The sequence below is a fragment of the Eptesicus fuscus genome, chromosome 2, assembly GCF_027574615.1.
Source record: "Eptesicus fuscus isolate TK198812 chromosome 2, DD_ASM_mEF_20220401, whole genome shotgun sequence".
NCBI lineage: Eukaryota > Metazoa > Chordata > Mammalia > Chiroptera > Vespertilionidae > Eptesicus > Eptesicus fuscus.
Genome location: NC_072474.1, coordinates 70,743,646 through 70,770,877, shown reverse-complemented (window position 1 = coordinate 70,770,877; position 27,232 = coordinate 70,743,646). Strand labels below are relative to the sequence as shown.

The window sequence follows — 27,232 nt, the reverse complement described above, 5'->3', positions numbered from 1 at the left end:
AGCTCATGACTTCGGGTCTTGTATAGGGCACAGTAACTAACAGTGAACACACTAGCCTTAGGGTCGCAGTACTGTGGGGTCACATACTAGTGCTACATGGCACAAGGCTTTCAAGATGGGTGTTAGTTTTTAACTAGACTGTGCTGATCTGCTTCTTCCAAAAAATAGCAGAGCTTTCAACAGAGCCAGTATTATAGTCCAGATCTGGAGTATATGGTTTGATAATTTAAAAAATCCATATGGTAGTTATAAAGAAATGTATACTATAGATATATTATAATGCAGACCTAAAACTAAAAAGCAGATTTAGAACATTTCACAAAATTGTAAGTATATTTATGAACCTGAAGAATTGGGTGTCATATATACTTGGAAAATCAAAATTTGGATGCTCACTTGGAGAACCACGAATGTTTTAGACATTCTTGTATCTTAAACGTATGTTGTTGAATACCCCTTACTGTCGTCTTCAGTACTACATTTAATCTTTTATTTTCCATAGACACGATGCCATTATTATCTCAGGAACTGAAATGGCCAAACAAATCCAGAAAGAAATACAAGAGGGTGTGGAGTCCTGGATTTCCCTTGGGAACAGAAGACCTCACCTCAGTATCATTTTAGTGGGAGATAACCCAGCAAGCCACACCTACGTCAGGAAGAAGATTCAAGCCGCCTCTGCTGTAGGTAGGGATGCTTTAGTTGTGCTTGTTACTAAAGAATGTTTCTGGTTTTACTTCAAAGTGTGATAATGAATGATCATTGTCAAATAAGTGTTATTTGAATAACATTTATTATTATGATAGATTTTTTTTGTTACCAATGTTTATGTTCATTTCTTACCCCTTGTCTTTAAATTTCTTATTGAATCAATTCAATGTAATTTCAGATGCTATGGTGAGATGTGAGAGGAAGACTTTACACTTAAAAGGACCATTTTTATTACATTTGCTTTAATGAGATAATAAATCTGGTCCGTTCACTCTGTCAAACTTGACCTGTCAGTGGTGGTGGTGCTATTGATGTTTTTACTGTATTCAAATTCACTAATAGTAGCTTATCACAAATAAGGACAATTTGCCGCACAGGGTACTGGGCCAAAGAATGCATGTGAACCCTGTTTGAGAAATCCCTTCTGATGATGCTTAGAACACCATTTTTGTAGAAGGGCCTTTCCTTCCTGTGAGACAGGAGCAGAAAAAACCAGATACACAAAGCACATCAAACTCGCGGCCCGCATGCGGCCCACAACGAATATTTTTGCGGCCCAGTCAAAATAACGGTGTGTAGGAAACATTTTAATAAAAATTTCATAGCTTAATGTTTACAATATCCTGTTATACATAATTATTAATAATGAACTACAATGTTCGTTAATGACTGATGACTATAATCGTGTTGCATTCATTTCCCTTACGTGCCTTATGCGCAAGTGCACCGTTTCTCTCCACTAATACTAGCAGCGAATATATAGCAGCCCATTGCCACTCATTAGTCTTGGACTGATTTATTTGGTGTGCGCAACAGGAAATATTTCGCTTTTGGAGAACAAGAGAAATAGGTTTATTTGTGTTACACTTATTAATTTGTGCAGTTATTCAGTATCCGGTAAGTTAATGTTCAAGGAAAAATATTAATTTTTATTAAAATGTTCTATTATTTTACACTAGAGGCCCAGTGCACGAAATTCGTGCATGGAGGGGGGTTGTCCCTCAGCCCAGCCTGTACACTCTCCAATCTGGGACCCCTTGAGGGATGTCCAACTGCCTGTTTAGGCCCGATCCTGGTGGGCCTAAACGGGCAGTCGGACATCCCTCTCACAATCCAGGACTGCTGACTCCCAACTGCTTGCCTGCCTGCCTTCCTGATTGCCCCTAACCTCTTCTGCCTGCCAGCCTGATCACCCCCTAACCACTCTGCTGCCAGCCTGTTTGCCCCCAACTTCCCTCCTCTGCCAGCCTGGTTACCCCTAACTGCCCTCTCCTGCAGGGTTGATCACCTCCAACTGCCCTCCCTTGCAGGCCTGGTCCTTCTCAACTGCCCTCCCTTGCAGGCCGGGTGCCTCCCAACTGCCCTCTCCTGCTGGCCATCTTGTGGTGGCCATCTTATGTCCACATGGGGCCAGGATCTTTGACCACATGGGGGCAGCTATATTGTGTGTTGCAGTGATGATCAATATGCATAGTACTCTTTTATTAGATAGGATAGAGGCCTGGTACAGGGGTGGGGGCCAGCTGGTTTGCCCTGAAGGGAGTCCCTGATCAGGGTGGGGTTCCCTTGGGGCATGGGGCTGCCTGAGTGAGGGGCCTGTGGTGGTTTGCAGGTGGGCCACGCCCCCTGGCAACCCAAGCGGAGGCCCTGGTATCTGGAATTTATTTTCCTTCTACAATTGAAACTTTGTAGCCTGGAGCGGAGCCAAGCCTGGGGCTCCCTCCGAGGCCCACATCCATTTGTGTTGGGGTTATAATTGGAAACTTTGTTGCCTTAAGTGGGTGGGCCAGGCCAGGGTGTGTGGAAAGCTTTGCTTCCCCTGTTGCTGGCGGCAACCCTGGCCTGCTCTCTCAAGCTCCATTCTGCCATGTTAGCCTTTGAGTTTGACATGCTTGAGTTACACACTGTGTAAGACACCACTAATGAAAAGCACACATCTTTGTTAATCAGGTGACTGTCTGTGCTTGTTTTCTTCTAGGTATCTACAGTGAGATTATTCTAAAGCCTAAGGATGTTTCTCAAGAAGAGCTTTTGGATATAACTGATCAATTGAACATGGACCCAAGAGTCAGTGGCATATTAGTTCAGTTGCCACTGCCAGGTATTTAATGCTTTTCTATATGTCTGCTTTGGTTAGGGTAAAGGGCATCTTTCAACATTATGTCATGATACTGCAAGTAATTTATATAATTTTTTCAGAAGGGATCAAGCTATTATACTATCAGGTAATAGTGACAATTTCTGAGTGACTTATGCTTACAATGACTGAAAATGTGAAAGAACTACTTGGACATTGACAATACATGCATTCCTTGCTTTGCACAGTATTGCAAGACTGTAAAATGACTGTGTAAGCTGAAACCAGGCAAAATGATCTTAATCAAGGGCAAAAATGACAATTGTTCCATGACTCTTAAAATGTTTTCTCAAACCATTATAAATTTACTTACTGTGGTTTGTAAATGTATAGGGAAATGAAAAATAGTAAAACTAATATTTATTTAGTACCCTGTAGTTTAAAACTTTAAAACATTGAGAATGAAAGTATTTTATTTCTTTACAAAAAACTTGTCAAGAATTTGAACAGAAGTTATCGTCTTCTCATCGTATGACTTACAATATGGAACAAGCATCTTTTCTAAGTCTTGGTGACTTGAACTTTCATATTTCTTTTTAAGTTTGGATCAGCTTTCATTTTTCTGAGTTTCTTCAAAGTGAGGTTTTATGCCAGTGTCACTTTCTCTGGGACGTTATCATTCTTTTTGTCATAACTTTCCTCATTGATGTGATAAGTTCACCTTCTCTGAATTCCTGCCTAGCTAAATTGCTCCAAAGGGCACAGTGTCAACATTCCAGTCACCTATTTCTTGTACAACCATTTATATTCAATTAGCACCCTATTGAAGCAACTTGAGCTTGTTTTTAGGTCATAGGTCTTACATTCACTTCATGATTGCCTAGATTTTGTCTGTCTTTGCTTGGCTGTCACCGTTTTCAGAGCTATTCAATCCACTTTCAGTTCTAGCAACATTACATTTTGACTCTGCTGTACTTTTCCTCTTCATAGGCTAATTCCCTCTGTTGATTGTTCACTTTGGGGAAATGTCATGTGAATTTACACTTGGAGACAAGGAGGAAACATGCTTTGCTGTCTATGTTTGCACTGAATACAAATGTGCAGTGGCCAATCATCGATGGGCTTTGAAAGAAGTGATATGTTGGTCACTGCTCCTGATGCTTTATCTATTATTTACTAGTAAATAGGGATTTATGAACCAAAGAGCCAGCAGCTCTGACATAATACAGTTAATATACCATGGTCACTGACATATGAACTGTGTTGTTGAAGGGCTGGTGTTATTTAATTAGTTGTGTCTCTAAAATTTGTGCATTTTCAAGGAGCAAAGCAAGGACTGCTGATATAGTATAGGTTACATTACTTTTGTGCAGTTTCGCATCCTTCTGTAAGTTTTGACTTGCAGAAAATAAAGATGCATGATGCTTTGCCTCACATCTTTATGTGGTGTTAATATTTTAATTTCTTCAACAATATAACCTAACATCTTAGTATGTTATAACTTCCGTGCTGATTAAATTACACCAAAAATTTATATGTCTAATTCCAACATGGCTGATTTTAAAAAATAATAAAGTTGGAAAGGATCTTGGAAGTTATCAAGTCTTCAAGGTTTCCCTCTGAGAAAGTGCTTCTGATAGGTAATACTATGGATTCATCATGTTAAAATTAGTATAGTAACTCATCACTTACTTTTAGAACTGGAAAGAAATTCAACATGTACAACACCTTCATTTCATATTATAGGAAACTGAGGTCTAGATATTATTAGGGGTTTACGAGAATCATAAATCTGTCCAAAAATATAGGCAATGGGTTTAAACCCAATTGTTTGGCCCAATTTTTTTTTGAACTGTATTTGCCAAGCAATCTATTTATAGTTTGCAGTTTATGAAATTTCTCCCATTTGCATTTGTACTACATCCAAATACTACCTAACAATAGACAAATATGCAAATTGACCGTACCTTCGCTATGCCCGCGATTGGCCAGGAGGGGCGGGGGGGCAGGACTCGGGGTGGCCGAGGTGGCCGATTGGGCCGGCGGGATGCTGAGCCCGCGTCGCCAGTGGCGGCTCGAGCTCAGCGTCTGTGCCATGGCTGTGCTGCGGCACAGAAGGAGCCTCTGGGGCAGCGAGCTCATGTCCCACCGCGGACCATCAAAAGTGGGGGAGCTGGATGCCTGTCCGCTCAGGCACCAGGCCTTTCAGAAGCCTTCGCCGCACCGGAGGCTTCTGAAAGGCCTGGTGCACCAGCGGACAGATACCCAGCTCCCCTGTGATCGAAAGCAAAAGCGTGGGAGCTGGGTGCCTGTCCACTCAGGCACCAGCGGACAGACACCCAGCTCCCACATGATCGAAAGCGAAAGCGTGTAGGGGACCCTACACGTGCATGATTCAGTCATGCACTGGGCCTCTAGTCCTATATAATAAAACCCTAATATGCAAATTGACCAAACGGAGGAATGACAAGTCACTATGATGCTCACTGACCACCAGGGGGCATATGCTCAATGCAGGAGCTGCCCCCTGGTGGTTAGTGCAATCCCACAGGGGGAGTGCCGCTCAGCCAGGAGCCGAGTTGACATACCTCAAAGGGTCCTGGACTGCGAGAGGGCGCAGGCTGGGCTGAGGGTCCTTCCCCCATTTTCCCCCTGCCCTCTGCCCAGTGCACAAATTTTGTGCACTGGGCCTCTAGTAGTTATATAAAATTTCCAAATAACAACATTCAATTTAGTCTGTCTTAAAAATTAAATTTATATCTCTAGAAATTTTACCTCTATGTGGGCAATATAACTCATTTGGTGAATTTGTCAGCAATACCACTAGATGTCACTGGTGATCTATCTGTATAGAAATACTAGTAAATTGTTTGAGTCCTATTTATTTTGGAGGGTGAGAAGCATGGAGCCAAAGGGAACATGGTGGTAACTAACATCTGGATACTCTCAGAAAGAGCAATTTTCAATTAGCTGAAAAGCAAGTAATATACAAAATAGTAGTGGCTAACATTTATTACATTAAGCAGTTAAGTCTCACTCACTTTACATTTATTAACTTACTAGAGGCCAGGTGCATGAAATTCATGCATGGGGGGGGGGGAGGGGTCCCTCAGCCCAGCCTACATCCTCTTAGGCAGGGATTGGGCCTAAACCAGTGGTCAGACATCCCTTTTGCAATCCGGGACCACTGGCTCCTAACAGCTCACCTGCCTGCCTGCCTGATCGCCCCTAACCACTGTGCCTGCCTGCCTGATGCCCCTAACAGCTCACCTACCTGCCTGCCTGCCTGATCGCCCCTAACCACCTCTGCCTGCCTGCCTGATCACCCCTAACTGCTCTCCCTTGCTGGCCTGATCCCCCTAACTGTTCTCCCCTGCCGGCCTGGTTGCCCTAACTGCTCTTCCCTGCTGGCCTGATCGCCCTAACTTCTCTCCCCTGCTGGCCTGATCCTCCTAACTGCTCTCCCCTGCCGCCCTGATCCCCCTAACTGCCAGCCTGATCCCCCTAACTGCTCTTCCTTGCCAGTCTGATCCCCCTAACTGCTCTCCCCTGCCAGCCTTATTGCCCCTAACTGCCTCTGCCCTGCCACCATGGCTTTGTCCAGAAGGATGACTGGAAGGTTGTCTGGAAGGTGTCTGGTCTAATTAGCATATTACCCTTTTATTAGTATAGATTTAAATCCTCACAATAATCTTTTGTGGGGTTGGAGCTTTTTTATGCACATTTTACTGATGAGGGATTTGAGGCCCAGAGAGGTTAAACTTTCCTTAAGGTTACAGAGCTGGTAAATAATTGCACTGGGATGTGAATCCTTGTAGATTGGTCACTCATGGCATTACTTTGGACTGTTGTGTTAATACCCTCACCAGTGTATCAATGTTATCTGGTGAATAATCTGTGCTTACTATGTTGCAGGCACTCTTTTATGCAGCTTATTTTATTTAATCTTTAAAACAGCCTTATGCCGTAGGAATTATTGCCTTCATGTCACAGATGAGGAAACACAGGTTAAAGGAATTGTCCGATATTACTTGATAGTAAATGGTAGAGCCAGGACCCAAATTCAGGCAGTCTGATTTCAGAGCCTGCCTTTATAACCTTTATTGACCTACATTTTGCTGACTCTGAACATTACAAGCATGTGTTTCAAACATTCACATTCAGGTTCTTAGTGCATGTAACTACCATCTCCACTAGAATTACCTCAGTGATCTTCCATCTGTTCTACTTGTTCTCCAGCCTTGTAACCTATATTTTTATGGTTTTGTCCTGATCAATAATGATATTCCTATCATTACTCATAATTTGCTTTTGTTAAGGATAAAAAATGATAATAGTGAGAGAAAAAACTATAAATATAATTATAAAGACTGTAAGTAGTAAATAGACTATTCATCCTGAAGTGGCCTATGTCTTATTTTAGTAATCACATACTGAGTGGTATGTTGTTGCTAGCAGAAGATACCATTCAGCTTTGGATATCTGTAGTCTGAGTTTGTAATCTGACCTTTTGATTTACTGATTGTTATTTAACTGATGACTCACTTTTTTTCCCTTTGTATCAAGAGGATTGGAACTATATGACTCATTTGGGTCATATAGTTTGTTGGTCAATACAGAAAGTTGATTAAAAAGGAAAATCATAAAAACAATGCATATTTAGCTTAAACATTATAACATAAAACATTTAAATAACTTATTTTACTCATCAGTGTTTTGGTGTGGGTCCAAAACTCTTTGGAACCTACTGATTAGAATTTTGTATCATCTTCTAGCATTAATAATACCTATGATTCATTGGCTATAATTTTCAATTGGAGGTGAAGCTGAGAGAAATTTTGTCTAGATTTAGAAAATGTCTCCCAATTTTCATAGTTGTCTTGCATTTATCTAAAGTATTACTAATTCTTTTTATTTCTCAAGAGTCTTTCTAGAACATTCAGCTTAATTTTCATAAACATAACTGTTTTCACAGTCCATTATTATTTGGTTATATCATTTTAAAATTAAATTACATAATTTACTGCAAAATAATTGGCAAAACCAGATTGAGATAAATGCACAATTATTTCTTGATTATCATGAAACTCAACTGGTAGGAACAGAAATAGTTTATTAACTACTCTCTGATATTCTTTTGGCAAGTCCTGGACATCAGCCTGCATGTGTTACAGAAGCAGTGGGATACGTTCGTCATTTTGGTAGGTGGCTATGTGGAAGTGGGTTGAGATAGCCTCCCTTGTACATGTCTGATAGGATTGTTGTAATGAACCAATGAGTAAATGAACAAATAAAACAATTCCATTCAATTACACTTATCATTTGGTTAATAATCTGAATTCAAATTATTTCATGATTTAGAAATCTGAGATTACTTTTTAAAATTGTGGTAAATAAATAAAAGAAATTTCAAGTTAGAGTTATAATTCTGAAGTTGGAGGACAAATCCGCATAAGGATTAAACAATGTACAAGCAGTTTCCATGGACTCATTTGGATAGAAAGCAAAGAAATGAGGTAGATTTATAGCCAATCAGCCAACAAAGGAAATAGAATTGAATTATTAAAAACATTTAATTTTTCTAAAGGAGGGAAGAAAAAAAGGAAATGACAATAATAAAAACATATAACAGTTGATAGATTTGGTTAAATAAAATAACATGTTGTAAATAATTAATATCAGATTTTCTCAGATTGAATAAAAAGCAAGACCCAACTAACTAGTATATGCTGCCTATAAGAAACACACTTCAAGTATAAAGACACAGAGAGGTTAAAAGCAAAATGATGGAAAAGACATATCATGCTAACACTAATCAAAAGAAAGTGAAGTGATTATGTTAATACTGGATAAAGTATATTTCAGAGTGATGAATATTACCAGGAATGAATAAAGTCACTCCAGAGTAATAAAGGAATTGTTTATTAAAAGGAAATGGCAATTTAAATTATTTATATATCTAAGAAGTAAGCTTTAAAATATATTCAATAAAAATTAATAGAATTACAAGGAAAACTAAAAATTATAATAGATTTCAGTAGTACTCTCTCAATAATTGAGAGAACAAGTGTACAAAAAAATCAGTAAAGATAGAGATATGAAGTACAGTGTCATCCAATTTGACCTAATTGTCATTTATAGAACACTCTTCTAATAAAGAACAAAATACACACTTTTTCTAAGTTCACATAGAACCTTTATCAAGATATAGCATTTTCTAGGTCATAAAGCTTTATATTGTTTAAAAGGTTCATGGTACCTAAAGTATGTTTTCTCACCACAATGGAATTAAATAAAAAATCACTAACAGAAAAATATCTGGAAACTCTCCAAATATTTAGAAAATACATAATGCACGTTTAAATAACCCACATGTTAATATACTATAGTCATGGATTGGAAGACTAAATATTATTAAGGGATCACTTATCCTCAAATTGATTTGTAGATTCAAGAGAGTCCTAATTAAAATTCTAATATACTATTTTTGTAGAAGTTGACAAATTGTAAAATTTATATGGAAATGTAAAGTACCTAGAATAGTCAAAATAACTTTAAAAATGAGTAACATAGTTGGAAGATTAATACTGCATGATTTTAAGACTGATTATAAAGCTATGTAATCAAGACCATGTGGTATTCCAACCAAGTTAGAAAGCCCAGAAATAGAACCATACTTATATCAACAACTGATTTTTGACAAAAGTAGAAAGATAAATAATATGCTTTCAACATATGGTGCTGGAACAATTGGATTTTATGTGGTTATGAAAGGAGAACTTGATAAATTAGACTTCATTGAAATAGAAAACTATGCTCTTCAAAAGATACTGTTAAAAGAATGAAAAGATAAGACACAGACTGGAGGAGTATACTTCCAAAGCATATCTTGATAACATGTATATACAGAATATACAAAGAGCTCTCAAAAATCAATAATTTACTGAAAATAAAAACAACCCAATTAAACAAAGCCCAGTCCTAGCCAGATTAACATAAATCCTCTTGTCTTAACAACAAAGAAAAGTGAGCAAATTAAGAATTAATTTTTTCTTGATCCATGAAAGAACTGAGGTTGCAGGGAAAACCACCATTCAAAAATATGGAGAGAGAATCAAATTCAGAGTCACAATCAATATCTACTTACCTGAAAGAGAAATTATCAGAGCCATAGATAGATAAGAACACTTAAATGGTAAATTTGCTGAATTTCTGAAAAAAAAACACAAATAAATGCAATGAAACTATATGAAAAGGAAGACTTTTAAATGGGAATGCTACACACAGGATTCAGGATAAACTTTACATCAGGTTGGAGCAGGAAAGGAGATGGGTTAATGGGTGAATTATATGGTCCTATATAGATGATTGTTAAAGCTGTAACTTCGTTTGGGGTGGTGGATTTGCATATGCCTACCTTATGAAAAATAGCTATTTAAATATTTTGTAATTGATAAAATAAATCAGAATTTTGCTTAGATCAAAATTGAGATTGTGTCTCAAGCCATAAGTTATGATTCAACCATTTTATGCGCTTAAAGTTTATTCAAAGAAAAAAGACTAGATTTGGAAAAGAATATTTTATTTCAAATCTTTCTAGACAAAATTTGAGTATTCACATAGAAACAAAGTCATCCTCACAATACCATTCATTCAGTTAAAAAGAAATTCTTAGATAAAATTTTTATCAAAGAATTTATGAGCAAGGGGACAAAAATGAAAGGTGAATCTCCTGTATGTGGAATAGTTAACCACATTATGGCAACGTTGAGAAAGTAGTGATTTAAAAAAATGTTAATGGTTTATACTGGAAGCTGAGTAAATCACTGAGATATCATTGACACATTAGTGAGATTGGCAGATCTCTGTAGCCACTTAGTCTCTCTCCACTCAGACCCAGGTGAAATCCATCTCAAGAGTTTTTTTAGTCTCTCAAATCTATGTAGTTACATCTTTCTGAGTGGTTGCTTTCACAAACAGGTTATCCTATATAATAAAAGGCTAATATGCAAATCGACTGAACGGTGGAACAACCGGTCGCTATGATGTGCACTGACCACCAGGGGGCAGACACTTAATGCAGGAGCTGCCCCCTGGTGGTCAGTGCATTCCCACAGGGGAAGCATCGCTCGAGCGTAAAGCCCTGAGCTGGGCTCACGGCTGGCAAGCGCAGTGGCGGTGGTGGGAGATTCCTGCCTTTGCAGCAGTCGGACATCCCCTGAGGGCTCCCAAACTGTGAGAGAATGCAGACCGGGTTGAGGGACTCCCTGCATACACAAATTTCATGCACCAGGCCTCTAGTATTATATAACTTGAGATGATTTACTTCTCAAAGTATATTTAAAATCTGGAATTCTTGAACTACAGAGGTTACTTCTTTTCTTTTTCACCATTTTTCTTTTACAATGATATTCTCTCTATTTTCTAGTGTATTCATCTTGGGTCAAGAATTTATCAAAATCAAAAGACTCTTTTAAACATCTGGAATTTTTTGTAGGAAGTCTTTTAAAATATAAATTTATATGATTGCTTTGTGACCCTCTTCATTCATTTACCAATTCAACAACTATTTACTTAGAGTTCAATCTATACATAACTCTGTACTAAGCACTAGGGGAAAGTGTTAGTTGGAAAACAATTCGGATTAACTGTCCTTGAGATGTTTGGAAGCAAGATCACCTTGAGATGTTTGGAAACACAGCATCTCTTCTTTTCCCTTATGTGTAAAAGAAACTCCTTAGAATAGACATGCTCACCTACCTACGTGTTTTCTTCTATAAAATATGCACTGCTTCAAGTGCTGTACTATATATTTGATAGGAGTCACTTAGTGTAGTGCCTAGGAAACTGAGGACTTAACAAACCAAGGTGGCTTCAACAATCCTTCTGAAGAATAAGGCGATTTTTGGATCTCCGTGTACTTTTCAGGTCACTTAAGAGATGCATGCAGGGCAGAGGTTATAACTTTTGCGTGATATGTAGGTTCCCACTCCACTAATCATTTTTTATAGCCTGTGAAGTAAGCTTGCCTGGGATGTTGTTGTAGTTTCTATGGCCTTGTTGGAGAAAGAGCCTAAGGAAGGGTGGAGAGCCATACCTCCCACTCTGCCTCCAAGTTCTACTCTATTCTCGGATTTGGGGATGTAGAAGTACAGTGAGATTACGGTCACTTCATATTCTTTTTTCATCCCCTCCTTGATGATGAAACAACTCTTAAATTATATTGTGCAAGTGGTAGGCACCTAGTAAATATTTCCTGTCTTGAAACCTTGATGTAGAACCTATAGGGTGTAACTTCAATATTATTATTTACTAGTAGCCCGTTTGCACGAAGATTCGTGCAATAGACCTTCATTCACCTGGCTGCCTGCACCAGTTTTCTGCCGGCACCGGGGACCCAGGCCTTGGCTGTGGCCACCACCTTCTACCTTCTTTCAGGGTCCGGGCTTGGCCCTGGGCGGTGGCCTTGGGCTCGGCTGCACCCAGCATCCCTGCTACCCGATCTCAGGAGCGAGCCGACCCCCCAGGTCGGCTCGCTCCTGCGATCGGAGCAGGCACCCCACTGGCGCCCAAGGCCGGGAAAGCCCCGGGCGGCTTTCCGGGCCTTGGGCTCCGCCGCACCCCAGCTTCCCTGCAACCGTTTCCTGGTGGGCATGGTTGATGGGCGTGGCCTGGTTGGTGGGCGTGGCTTGGGCGTAGCGAAGGTGCGGTCAATTTGCATATTTGTCTATTATAAGGTAAGATTATTATTTTTTAAAATATATTTTATTGATTTTTATAGAGAGGAGGGAGAGGGATAGAGAGCCAGAATCATCGATGAGAGAGAAACATTGACCAGCTGCCTCCTGCACAATCCCTACTGGGAATTGAACCTGCAACCAAGGTATATGCCCTTGACTGGAATTGAACCTGGGACCTTTCAGTCTGTGGGCCGACGCTCTATTAACTGAGCCTTAAACCTGTTAGGGCTTAATATTTAAGCCTTAAACCTGGTAGGGCTTAAATATTATTTATTGACTTGAGAAGTGTACATGGCTTATAAAAATATCTCTCAATTACTCCTAGAAAATACTTAACTCATTAAGAGGTCATAGCTAAATACTTTGATTAGGCAGGCATTTATTTCATTCAAATGTAAGCTCCAGAGGGTAAGAATTTTTGTGTCTGGTTCACTTATATATCCTAAACCCTTAGAACTGTACTAGGCGCATGGTAGATACTCAATAAATATTTATTAAGTGAATAAGTGAGTGCATTTTCAAGGGCCTTTTATTCATATTTATTAGGATGAAGCTGTGTTTGAAATTTCTGATTTTTCAAGTCCTGAAAAGGAGGTAATAAATGAAAAATAAACATGAATATTTTACAAAGATTTGTTTTTAAATTTGTATCAGAGAATGTAGAAGTGACAGATATCTAATAATAGAGATGCAAATATTGAAAAATTTTAATGAAAGCCACCTTTATTTATTATATTTTTAAAAATAAAAGTCAGAGGTTAGAGAAGAATCAGACCTTTTTTTCCTTATGGCAGTCTGCTCTAATTGTCCTCAGTTGTCCACTAATTTTGTCTCAGTTTCTTCATTTATGAATTAGGGGTAATAGTAGTCATTTGATCAATAAATGTTTAGGTACTATTCTTTTTTAAAAATATTTTTAATTGATTTTTAGAGAGAGAAGAAGGGAGAGGGGTAGAGAGAGAAACATCAATGAGAGAGAAATGTCATCAATAGGCTGCCTCCTGCACACCCCCTTCTGGGGATCTAGGCTGCAACCCAGGAATGTGCCCTGATCAGAATTGAACCAGTGACCTCTTGGTTCATGGGTCAACACTCAACTATTGGGCTAAACCAGCTGGACTAGGTACTATTCTTTGTGGTAGGAATACAGCAGTGACAAAAAAGTTGAAAATGTCTTCCCTTGTGGAGTAGCAGGAGAGACAGACTATAGAAAATAAACACAGTAAGTAATTATACTTATTAGAAGTTGATATGCTATGGGGGAAAAAAGAAATAGAGCATGGTAAAGAAGAACAAGATATTGGGGAACAGGTTGTATTTTTGTTTTCCCCTCAATATTTTATTATGACAAATTTCCAACATTCAGAAAAGTTAAAAGAATGGTACAGTGAACACCACATGCCCCCAACCTAGATTCTAATTATTAACACATCACATTTCTCCATTTATCTATCTATCAGCCCATCTTATTTTTGAAGCATTTAAAGGTAAGAACACTTAATGTACCCCTAAACATAAGTGTGCATATTATCATTTACAGTATTTACATTTTCACGTGAAATTTACATGCACTAAGATGAATAAATCTTAAGTGTACTCACCTGTAAATTTTGAAAAATTCAAACTCTCATGTAACTAGATACTTTCAATTGAGAGACTCTCCTCATTTTTTGAGATTGCTTTGGATATTTTAAGTTCTTTGCATAGCCATATAAATTTTAGAACCAGTTTGTCAGCTTCTACCAAAAAAACCTCATAGGGTTATGATAGAGATTACATTGCATCTAAAGATCAATTTGGAAGAATTGACATCCTGTGATGTTTTGTAGTTTTCATTATAGAGGTTATCTTCAATACTTTAAAGTTTACTTCTAAGTGTTTTATGATTTGAACACTATTGTAAATAGAATTTTTAAAATTTGATTTTCTAATAGTTGCTGTTTGTATAAAAATACAATTGATGCATTTGTATGTTGACTTTGTACTCTGTAATCTTGTTAAATTCATTTTATTAGTTCTTTTATTTTTTATTTGTAAACTAGAGGCCTGGTGCACAAAATTTGTGCACTTGGGGGTCCCTCAGCCTGGCCTGTGCCCTCTTGCAGTCTAGGAGCCCTTGGGGAATGTCCGACTGATGGCTTAGGCCTGCTGTCCACAGGGAGAGGGCCTAAGCCAGCAGGTGGACATCCTTGGTGCTGCTGTGGAGGCAGGAAAGTCTCCCGCCACCGCCGCTGTGCTCGCCAGCCATGAGCCCGGCTTCTGGCTGAGCATCACTCCCCTTGTGGGAGTGCACTGACCATCAGGGGGCAGCTCCTGCTTTGAGCATCTGCCCTCTGGTGATCAGTTCATGTCATAGCGACCAGTTGTTCCGCTGCTTGGTTGATTTGCATACTAGCCTTTCATTATATAGGATATTTAGGATATTGTGCATAACAACCATGCCATCTGTGACTAGGGTCTTCATTTCTGATCTTTAGGCCTTCCCCCGCCCCCTTATCTAATCACTACCTAGGATCTCCAATAAAACACTGAATAGAAATGGTGGGAGTAGGTACCCTTACTTCCAATCTTGGGGAAAAGATTCAGTATTTTATTAAATATAATGTTAGCTGTAAACTTTCTGTGAATGTCTATCATATTGGAGACTTCAAGCTTTTCTTTTCTTTTGGTGGGCCATAACTGCAATCTGTTTAGTTCTCTTATTCTTAGGTGGGCTTCTTGCAGTTTGCCTCCCAGGCATGTTGTCCAGGGGTCATTCGGAGATCTGGGCAGAGTTTTTAGACAATTTGAATCTCCCCTCTATGGCTCTCTTCTCTCCTGGGTGATATCCCTTCAATTTCCAACTGACATAGTAGCCCCAAACTGTGTCCTTGGATTCCCAATGATAGAAATCATTGCAGATTTCTATCCAAATTCCAGCTGACCCATTGTCTGGAAAAGCCTCCAAAATGGAAAACTCTCTCAGTGACATTTTTTCTTTCTTTCAGAAGTCCACTCCCTTCTAAATCTGTCTACTTCTAGTGACTCTCTAGTGTTTTCAGGTAGTTGTTTTTTAATATAACTTTTCTGACATTTACAATTATTTCTTTGTGAGAAGTTTGGTCCAGTGTAAATGACTTCAACATTATCAAACATGGAACCTACATTTTTAAATAATGTGGTCAGAATAGCTCTTATAAGGAATGCAGAACTTAAGCAAAGATTTGAAAGAAGTGAGAGATTTAGCCAAAGTGACAGTTGTTTTTTTTTTTTTTTAAAGGATTCTGGCAGACAGAGGAGAGCTAGTCAAGGTGGGAAAAGCCTGCTATGTTAGATCAGGGGTGGGGAACGTCCAACCTGCGGGCCACACAACGCCCTCAAAATCATTTGGTCTGGCCCTGCGTAGGCATTGAGGATGAGTTAATTAAATGTTTGACCAAATATAACAGGCTAATTTTTAAGATGATAATTTTGTGTGGCCCACGAATGATGTTATAAATATTCAAATGGCCCTTGGCAGAAAAAAGGTTTCCAACCCCTATGTTTGAGGAACAGTAAAAAGGGCAGGGTTTTGAGAAGAGTGGTGTGAGTTGACATGCATTTCAAAACTATAACCTCTGCTATTTTGTGAATAGATTGTATGGATGCAAGAATAGAAACAGAAATTAATTAGGAGGCTGTTACTAGAATTCACTGGAGGGATAATGGCCTCTCAAACCAAAGCAGTATCGATGGACACAGTGAGAGCAGTGACATGCTAGGTATGTTATGAAGGAAGAGCCAACAGATTTTCCAATTTATTGGATGTTGGATATGAAAGAAAGTGAGGTGTTCAGAATGATGCCAGGTTTTTTTTGGCAAGTCGTACAAAAGGTGGAACCGTCATCAGCTGAGATGGAGAAGGCAATGGGTGGATCAGTTTAATATGACGAGGTTGTGTCCCAAAACGCTCACACTCATGAGTGAGAGATACAGTTAAATAGCTAATGTGATTAACGAAATGAGCTAATGTACCAAGAACTTTTTATAGCAGTTCTGTGGGAGAGCAGAGGAGAAAAAGTATTTCAATTTGTGATGAGTGAATAGGTAGCAATATATCAATGAATCGAAGCATTAATTTGACCTCATATCTCATTTGATTAGTTCATTCATTACCCAAGTTATGTTCTTTTTCTTTCATATAGGAAACCATAATGATATTTTGGACTTCATCGTGCTAGTGCTTCAGGGAAATGGCATGTGCGTGTGTGTCTAATATTTTCTTTTTTATGTCATTTGGGATGAAGCTTGGCACTAATGACTATTTTTTAAAATAAATCTTTATTGTTCAGATTATCACAGATGTTCCTCTTTTTTCTCCCCATAGCTCCCCTCCACCCGATTCCCCCCCCCCCACCCCATGCCCTTACCCCCCACCACTGTCCTCATCCATAGGTGTAAGATTTTTATCCAATCTCTTCCCGCACCCCTCACGCCGCCTTCCCCCTGAGAATTGTCAGTCCACTCCCTTTCTATGCCCCTGATTCTATTATATTCACCAGTTTATTCTGTTCATCAGATTTTTTATTCACTTGATTTTTAGATTCACTTGTTGATAGATATGTATTTGTTATCACTTTGTTGTTCATAATTTTTATCTTTACCTTTTTCTTCTTCTTCCTCTTCTTAAAGAATACCCTTCAGCATTTCATATAATCCTGGTTTGGTGGTGATGAACTCCTTTAGCTTTTTCTTGTTTGTGAAGCTCTTTATCTGACCTTCATTTCTAAATGATAGCTTTGCTGGGTAGAGTAATCTTGGTTGTAGGTTCTTGCTGTTCATCACTTTGAATATTTCTTGCCACTCCCTTCTGGCCTGCATAGTTTCTGTTGAGAAATCAGCTGACAGTCGTATGGGTACTCCCTTGTAGGTAACTAACTGTTTTTCTCTTGCTGCTTTTAATATTCTCTCTTTGTCTTTTTTCCTTGGCATTTTAATTATGATGTGTCTTGGTGTGGTCTTCTTTGGATTCCTCTTGTTTGGGGTTCTCTGCCCTTCCTGGACTTGTAAGTCTATTTCTTTCACCAGGTAGGGAAAGTTTTCTGTCATTATTTCTTCTAATAGGTTTTCAATATTTTGCTCTCTCTCTTCTTCTGGCACCCCCATAATTCAGATGTTGGTATGCTTGAAGTTGTCCCAGAGGCTCCTTACACTATCTTCATATTTTTAGATTCTTTTTTTCTTTTTGTCTTTCTGGTTAGGTGTTTTTTGCTTCCTCATATTTCAAATCTTTGGTTTGATTCTTGGGGTCCTCTAGTTTACTGTTTAATTTCTGTATGTTATTCTTTATTTCAGACAATGTATGCTTAATTTCTGACTGGTCCTTTTCCATTTTTTTGGCATTCTCATTATGATCCTTGAAGGTCACACTAAGTTTCTCGGAGGTTTCTAGAAGATTCTTGAGTAACCGTATAACTGTGGTTTTGAACTCTATATCCAGTAGTTTGCTTTCCTCCATTTCTTTCATTCATGACATGTTTCTTTGTCTCTGCATTTTGGCTGCTTCCCTGTGTTGATGGAGTGGCTTTGTGTGGTAGGTGACCTATAGGGCCCAGTGGCTCAGCCTCCCCAATCACCTGAGGTGGACACTCTTGGTGCACCCCTTTGTAGGCTGGCTGCCCAGTCTTGTTGTAGTTAAGCCTTGATTGCTGTTGATACACTGGGAGGAATTGACGTCCAGGCCAATTGGCTGTGAGGATCAGCTGTGTCTATAATGGAAGAACTGCTGTGCTGGAGACACCCTTATGGGGCAGGACTTGCTTCAGTGGGGCTTTGGTGCTCACTGAGTCTGCCTCTTGAGTGTGTCACTTATGGATGTGAGGAGTTGAAATCTGGTATCATCTCACACTGACCACTAGTTACACTGGCTCCTGGATCTCCCAGGAGGGGCAAGTCGGCTACTGCCTGAGGCCACCCAGCAGGAGCTACAGGGAGATCTGCAGATTTCTCCTCTTTGTTTGGGGTTTGGAAGTTTTGGAGCTGTTTGACCCAGCTGCAGTTTGTTAGGTTAAGCTGCGAAAGGGCAGGCCATTCATATGCAAAAGCCGCACACAGCTTCGGTGGGTTTGTAAATTGGGTGGGGCGGGGTCTCAGGGAATCACTTGGGCGTGGCAAACAGCGATGGCTGCCAGTCAGACCTCTCTGCATCTCCGCGTTTCTGCATCCCTGCATTTCTGCGTCCCCGCATCCCGCACCCCAGCGTAGTAAACAATGATTCCTGCGAGCACCTCTGCAAGAAAGCCACCCTCACTTTCTCACCTGATGCCAGACAGTCTAGCTTCTCCCCATAGGAGTCTGGGTCCCCAGAGTCTCGCCAGAAACTGGAGTTCAGAGCAGTAGGGAGCTTGTATCTCCTTCCCGATGGAAAAAAAACAGCGCACCCAGTCGCCAGCTCGATTCGCGCACCTCCATACCTCTGCTTTTCCATGCCTCTGCACATCCTACCCGGTTTCAATGCGCTTTTGTCTTTCCTTCTAGTTGTAGAACTTCTACTCAGCCAGCTTTCCCGTGGTTCTGGGTGATAGTCGTTTTGTCTTTTAGTTGTAGTTTTGGTGTGGTTGTGAGAGGCAGCATGTACAGGTGTATACCTTATGCTGCCATCTTGGTTTCCCACTAATAACTATTTTTAACATTAACCAAGCCCTTTTAATCTGGAATGCTAGAAATATTTAATGAAAGTCTATTTGTGAAAGTATAGTAAAACATAAATTTAAATATGCAAGCTTATTGAGGCAAAGATTTATCATCTGGGTGTTCCCAGATCTCATTGGTATTGTTTTATTTTATAGACTTTTCCCTTCCACCAGGCCAGCCACTATGGTCCTGTACTTGTCTATTCTCTTACAGCAGTTAAATGCAGCCATTGGTCAAGAGCATTTTGTCTTACTATTTTGGTGTTAAGAAAAAGAAAAGAATAATGATTTATAAGTGATCTGGTTGTAGGTCCTCACATTTCATTTTCTATACCTCCAAATAAAAAAATAAAAAAAACAATTGTAAAATTAGACCAATTGTATTTACTTTTCAGATCATGTGGATGAGCGAACAGTATGCAATGGAATTGCCCCTGAAAAAGATGTAGATGGATTTCATATTATCAATATTGGAAGACTGTGCCTTGATCAGCATTCTCTCATACCTGCCACTGCCAGTGCTGTTTGGGAAATAATCAAAAGAACAGGTTGGTAATTTGTGGTCTACAGGACGTGGGTGCTAAGAGCCAAACTGAGAACTTGTGCATTGCCTTGATGGAACCACTTCAATCCCACCGAGTCTGTAGAAAGATATAAAGTCCTGTAAGTCAAAGAATAATCCAAAATAAGCTAAACTGGGCTTATAGGTAACAAATCTTGCATCTTGTGGGGAGTGAATTTTTTAATAGTAGGTTTGCCTCCCTACTTTTAATATAAAAACAATGTATTCTGATGTACATTTTCTAAAATGTATTATATTTTTCCTTACCTTTAAAAACAGAATGTGCTGAATATATTTGAATCATCTGTAATGACCTAGGTTTTTATTACAAACATTTACCCTTGAATTGTGCTCTAAATGCCATATGTAATTGACCTCTACATTAATTGACCCCTAAGGCAATATGGTGTCAATTAATGTAGAGGCAAACATCTCTGTACACCTGTGAGAACTCCACCACTGTCACTTCCATTTCTAACAGCATCTCCTTTCTAATCTACTGTTTTCCAAACGAAAGAGAAAATTTCCAAAGGAAAGCAAATCCTAGAATTATACTCTGATATTAGTATTTGGGAAAAAAAAACCAATATCCTTAATTCTAACTTCTTCATTTTACTTATGAGAAACTATGCCCCAAAGTGATAAACAGTGTTAAATCTGCAAGATTTATCTTTCATACCTCTTTAAGTCCCTAAGTTTAGTGCTTCTCTCCTATGATGTTAAGTGCATGAGCTTTGTGGAAAATGCTCCCCCCCACTTTATTTTGTTCCAGTTGTGCTCAAAGTGTTATTGCCAATGAAACTTGACATTGTTGTGCTTTGCTTACTTTGTAATTAGCATTTAATATATTTAAGTCTCAGTACCTCTAATCTTCATGTAAATCTTAATATTTAAAAAGCAATTTAATGGCAACTTGAAACTATTTGTGATTTTTTTTTTCCATGAGGACATAATCAGAGAGGAAGTGACAAATCCAAGAGGCATAAAATAAATATTTATAAATAATGAATGTGGACACATTATAGATAAGCCATACAATAATCCAAATTCAATTAGAAAATTTTAAAGAATGTTTCAGTTGGCTATTCAAATGTGTATTTGCTTCTTGTTGATTATTTAAATCAAACTCTGTGTTTTAAGGAATTGAAACATTTGGGAAAAATGTGGTTGTGGCTGGAAGGTCCAAGAATGTAGGGATGCCCATTGCCATGCTTCTACACACTGATGGAGAACATGAACGACCAGGAGGTAGGTGAGACCTTTGAGATTCCATATACCTTTACAACTTTTTTACTTCTTAAATTAATAAAAGCTAGATGTTTGAAATTGTGACTTAGTGTATTTGTATTGGTAAAAGGAAAGAAAAGTAAGAGATAAAAGAAAGAGAATAAAAAAGAAGAGGGGGGGGAAAACTATTTATATGGGGAGAAAACTCCAATAGAACAGCCACTAATCCTAACAAATGCCAGCAACAAATACCTAGAGATGAATGCAAACTACAAACAACAACTAATATCAAGTGAGGCAAGGGAAAACAGAAGCAAAAAAACAAATAAAAACAAAACAAAAAGAAAAAGTGAAAAAATCTCACAAACAAGCATAAAAAAACCAATGTAATCAACAATTAAGTAAACAACAACAAAAGGACAGAGAGAAAAAAATTTGGATAGTGAAGAAAGAGAAGAGAGAGGTGTGTATGGACTTAGTGCAGGGGATTGGAAATTAGATATATAAGTAAGGTGAAATTTTAACAGGGTAACAAGAAGGAACAGGGAAAAATCTAAAGCAGGGATAGGGTAAGAGAAATAGGACAACAAAAGGGGAAAAGTGAGGAAGAGAGTGTTGACATAAAGGTAAAGTTGAGATAGAGTAAAATGATGCTAAAGGAAAGATGAAAATAGAATGTATAACACTAATCCCAAAATAAAATGAAGAGAAAATAAAATGACACTTAAAAAAAGGTAAAATAATAGTAGTAATAATACTGATTGAAAATAAAAAATGTAATAATTTAAAAGGTAAAGTCAAGTGAGAAAAAAATAAAAAAAATTTAGTTTCTTAAGTAAAAGATGAAAAAAAAAATGTGCAGTAGTGAAGGTCATTCATTTCCTCTGTTGTTCTGTTTGGCATGCCTGATTCCTAATTAGGACAATATTGAAGTTCCCTGCATTCCACTGCTCCTCAGTGTTGTAGGCCACAGTCCTGATTTTCAAGCAGGCAGTACTTCTCTGTTTCTTATACTCCTTTATTTGTGTTTACACAATAGTCAATTTGTGATTCAATCCCTGGGTGGCAGTGTTTCTGGATTGATCTCTGGGTATATAGGTCCTCTCTAGCTAGTGTTTAGATTTTGTTTTCCCTGTGGCACTTAATACCAGTTTGGGGGAATGGGCTGCCCCAGAGCTGGTTCTGTGATCGTTATTCTCTGCTCTGATCTTCAGGTTCCACAAAAACAACTTTCCCCTGCAGTCTCTTAGAGTGTCCCCAATAGGGTGATCCTATGTATTGGGCTTAGTAATCAAAAGCACAGATTTAAGAGAAAAAAAAAAGAGAGAGAAAAAAGAGTCAGAGTAAGTGCGCAAACTCCAGCACTGTGACGCAAGTCTGTGCAGTCTTTTTTCCCCTGGGGTCTAAGCAGCTGGCACACTGTTAAAATATTTTTTTTAGACTGCCCTTTTGCGCCCAGTTCAGCTATGGATTGCTTTTTACAGATCCCTTCTGTTAGCAGCCCTATGGATCCCCTCCCCCATTCACGAATCACACCAACCCCAATGGCCCGCAGACTTTTCTGGAGGCAGACTTCCTCAGTTCCTCCAGCTCCCACATGTGTGTTTCTCTCTCCTGCCCGGACCACAGACCTCACCTTATCCCAGGCGAAATCTGACCTTTCCGTGAGGAGGCGCAGAGCTCCTCCGAATCCGTGTGCTCACGCCACTTGGGGACCAGTGTTCCCAGGTTCGCAGTTTGCTGGGTGCCGTTTTTGTGGAGTCCTGGGATTTTCAGGCTTCCAACAACATCCATTCTCCCCTTCAAGATGGCACGGTCTCCGCGTCAGAGCCGTTCTCCACGTCAGAGCCGGTCGCTCCTGGAAGGATCCCAGCAGCAGTGGAGGCTGCCCCGTCAGGGGAGCCCTGTCCGGCAATCCCCCACAGTCCCCTGGGGTATAGCTGTCCCTCAGTTCACAAGCACTCACCGTGCGACCACACAGACTCTCTCTTTGTTCTCTCACTCACACACTATCTTGCAGTCTGCCTTCCCGTCGGCAGCCATCTTCCTTCGACCGAAAATGAGCTTTAGAGACTTCAGGTGACTTACCCAAGGCCACACAAGGAAGTGGTAGGGGAGAGCTGGGAGCTGAGTACTGACTGTGTGTTTTGGAGGATACACTTGGAGTCAGACCCTTCTGCCAAGCCCAGTGTCCTTGGACAAGTCATTTAATCTGTGTAAGCCTCCACTTCCCTCATCTGGAAAATGTGTATAATATTAATATATCCTTCACTGGATTATTGTGAAAATTAAATGAGATATGAAAGCAAAGCACTAATTATAGTACCTGACACAGTGAGTTATGTAAACCCTTGGTATAAATGAACTGTGGCTATTATGATTATTCCTATTATTATGCTCAAATTAATAATCTGTGGCATCCTATATAATAAAACCCTAATATGCAAATCAACCAAACGGTGGAACGACTGGTCGCTATGATGCGCACTGATCACTAGGGGGAAGACACTCAATGCAGGAGCTGTCCCCTGGTGGTCAGTGTGCTCCCAGCACTCAGCCAGAAGCCGGGCTCATGGCTGGCGAGCACAGCAGCAGTGGCGGGAGCCTCTCCCACCTCCTAAGGACCCCTGGGGGGAGCAGGCCTAAGCCGGCAGGTGGACATCTCCTATGGGGTCCCAGATTGGAGAGGGTGCAGGCCAGGCTGAGGGACACCCCTCGCCCCGTGCATGAATTTCATGCACCGGGCCACTAGTACTAATCATAAATTTAGAGTAACATGATCCAAGGTTAATGATGTATTTTTCACCTTCATTTGAAATTTTTTTTCTGACAAGTTTTATGTTTGCTGTATTTTGGATCAAATCTAGTCTTTGTTATAATAATTTCATAAATGTAGAATGGGAATTTATAAAGCATAGAAAGTTTTATATAATAAAAGCATATAATTTTATTAGAAATATGACATCATAATACTACAAACCATACTTGGTATACTTTTTCTTATAGATATCAATATATTGTATGCTAATTTCTTTATATATTTTCATTTTTAATTATTTGTCTAAGTCTAAGAAAATCAATTTACCCTTTATTCATTTAATTTTAAATTAGACACTCCTATGTCATAAAACATAATAAGTTTATAAAAATTTTATACTTTGTGTTATGAAATATTCTCACTTGAATGCATGTTAAAAATTGAATTAAAGTGGAATTAGTTATATAATAGTGGTTATTTACAAACCAGTTGATTGAATTTACATTTATTATAGTGGCACCTAGGTGCCGTTATAATTATAGAATCTAAAAGGTCTTAATTACATTAAAATTATGTTGGACAGTTTGTAACATGGGTGGTGTTTAAGCACATGCATATTTAATAGGAGTGTGCTGACATACATTATTAATATACTGAATTTTTGAGAGCTGCTTACGGAAGATTTGGAGCCTGTGGCAAAGTTAATATTTCAAATGCCCATGTCTGTTAGAGCAGTAATTATATGTAATAACTACGTGTGCATTGTTGGCTAATAACAATGATGCAGGAGGATTAGCTTGGCCAATTCAGATCTATAGAACTTGTTCTCATGACACGACGTTGAGCATTCAGTTCACACTGTACTGCTTTGCCAGAAGAAATTCAGGACCCTAATGATTCATTTGTGTATTAAAGCCAAAGATAACTGCACTAAAAAAATGGCCATACTGCAATTTAGCTTGATATAATATGTGTCTACTCAGGGCTAGTTTTTAGTTCTTGATTATTTAGGACATGGGTTCCTGCTGTTTTGTGAGAAATAGCTGCTTTTCATTCATCAAGGGCTTGAAATATTTAGAAGACTGAGCATGTGCTATAATTGTGAAATAAATGGGTAGTGCTGGTACTCAATGCAGCAGGGAACTAAAGGTGAACACCTTCTGCTGAGCATACATCACCACAGAAGGCTTTGTAGACAATATGGCATTAGAGCCACCATGCAGTTTATAGAGAGTAGATGAGAAATAGTTCCTGTCCTCCAACAGCTTATAGTCTTGATGATAGTGGAGGGCATGACATATAAGTATGGGTGGTTTAAATTATATTCAGTGGCACAAAATGAAATTTGGCATCCATAAGCAAACATTCTCATTGCTTAGGGAAGAGCCTGGTTAATTGGGGAACATAAAGAGACTGAGAATGGAGAGTTTCTCCTCATGAGCCACATTCCTTATTAGGATGTTTGAGTACCATTGTGACCACCTATAGGTCACGGTATATTCTTTTAACTTCTTTGTATGGAGTAACCTACCCAGTTTTACCTCCTTTCAGAATGAAAACTGAATACCATTGGCTTTAGCACAGTCTTTATTTTTAACTTTACTGCGAGGAATTGAGAGAGTTCTGTAATTTTTTTAAAACAGTTTTTTTTTGCCCTTCAGATAACAAAGTGCCATAATGACCAAAACATTATGATTTTGTCACCAAAGGAATACAGAATATGATTTTATTTCAAATTCTTTTAGAGAATTAGCAAGTTTCTTCCTGCATATTTTTATATTTTTATGTAGGACATCTCATCTAAATAGATCCCAAAATGGCATGGCCACAACATGGGTTATATGTGCCCGCTTTAACTAAAAGGTTGTGGTATCATTGCAATAGCATTGATGCTGGGACTTTTTAAAGGAGCATTTTAAAAGGTTCAGCAACCAATTGATGTTGCTTACAGTTCTATGGACCCAGGGGTGTTATTGAGTTCATTCAGGTAGCATGCACTCAGTGCTTATTCTGTGTGAAACACTGTGGGGTACAGTGTTGACATTTCCTGGAGATGGTAGTCTGCATCTTCAGGGTTCATCTTTGGACACTGTTTTTTCTGAGCACTGCTTCTGCATTGGTGTTCAGCTTTTGCACTCAAGCTGCCCTTCAGTTGCAACTTCTGTTTATCAGTTATTTTTTATTCAAGGAGCACCCTATGTTAATGGGAAACCACAAGATATTTTGCTAGTAGAATGCCTTTGCTTTGTGAAAATTGGCTTCAGATGGGAAAATAAACAGTTTTGCCAGCCAAGAGCATTGTCTCTGACCTACAGGAGGTGCCTTCAGGTAGTAATACAGGAGTGGATGGTCAAGGAAGTTCCACATGGTGTGTAAGTGTGATTAAGGTCAGTTCAGTGCCAGGTGGGACCAGGCACTCTAGGGTTTCAAAGAGAGGAGCCAAATAGAATCACCTAGAAATGCAGAAGTCATGCAGAGCCATCACTACTAAGACTCTTAGCCTTGGCAGTGGAGTGGGACGCTGCCTCTGTGGAATGAACCATTGTCAAACTGGGGCAGGGAGGATGGCAGGCATTTGTGTCTGCTCCCCCCATCCCATGATCCTAAGTTAGAAATTCTCATGAGATACTAGGATATTATGTTTTGTGATGCTTCTATGTTGATTAGACTTTACTGAATTATAGCTTTGAGTTTGCATAGTGGAAAGCAATAGAAAAATACAAATACATGTTCAAGTCTCCTTTTCTCAGCTGCATAGTAGGAGTATTGTCCCATTTCCAACATCTCTGAAATTCAGCCAGATAGGATCTGAAAAACACTGTACTTGGAAAATATGTATTCTCACATCAAACAATGGGGACTATTACACTGTTGAAACTAACATTAAACATTATTTAAAATGTAGAGTGAAGTCCAAATCTTTCTCTCTCCCTTTCATTTTCTTTTTCGCCATGACCTCGGAGGCATTTATTATATTACCAGCACAAGCCATCCTTTTTCTAAAATCGGTATGCCTAATTGTTGAAGGCATCACTCATAAGGCTATTGTGGTCTGCTCCAACCTACCTTTTCAGCCATTCCTCTTATCATTTTCTCTCTGGTACCTTATGCAGAAGCCCCATAGAACTACACATTGTTTCCCAAACACATTGTCTCTTCCACATCTCTTTGCTATTGCATACCCCATTGCATGCCAGTTCCCATTACTCACCAGCTTTTTTCTCACTTCTCACCATCTTTGAACATGTGGCCCAAATCTTCTAAGTTTTTCACGTTGTCTATGCTGTTGACATAATACTAGACCTATTGCATATTAGTTATCTATCTGTTCCCCTTTCTTACAGACATAAGAAATGTGAAATTCTCAATTCTCTTTTTGTATCTCTGATATTTAGCACAGGGCTTGGTATGTTATAATACAACTAGTCAATTAATAAAAGTTTATTTAGTATCTCCAATTTGCCAACTACTGTACCAGTATTATAGAAAATAAGACCACAGGCAAGG

The 27,232-nt window shown here is 39.1% G+C and overlaps 1 protein-coding gene across 1 annotated transcript in view; it reads left to right on the top strand.

The window, feature by feature from the left end:
• Positions 1-502: 502 nt before the first annotated feature.
• MTHFD2L (methylenetetrahydrofolate dehydrogenase (NADP+ dependent) 2 like) overlaps positions 503-27,232 on the top strand; it is a 97,946-nt gene continuing 71,216 nt past the window's right edge. The window contains exons 1-4 of the mRNA XM_054728353.1: positions 503-687; positions 2,690-2,812; positions 19,574-19,726; positions 20,881-20,988. Of these exons, the coding sequence (XP_054584328.1) occupies positions 534-687; positions 2,690-2,812; positions 19,574-19,726; positions 20,881-20,988 (538 nt within the window). The 5' untranslated portion in view covers positions 503-533. The remainder of the gene's footprint in view (positions 688-2,689; positions 2,813-19,573; positions 19,727-20,880; positions 20,989-27,232) is intronic.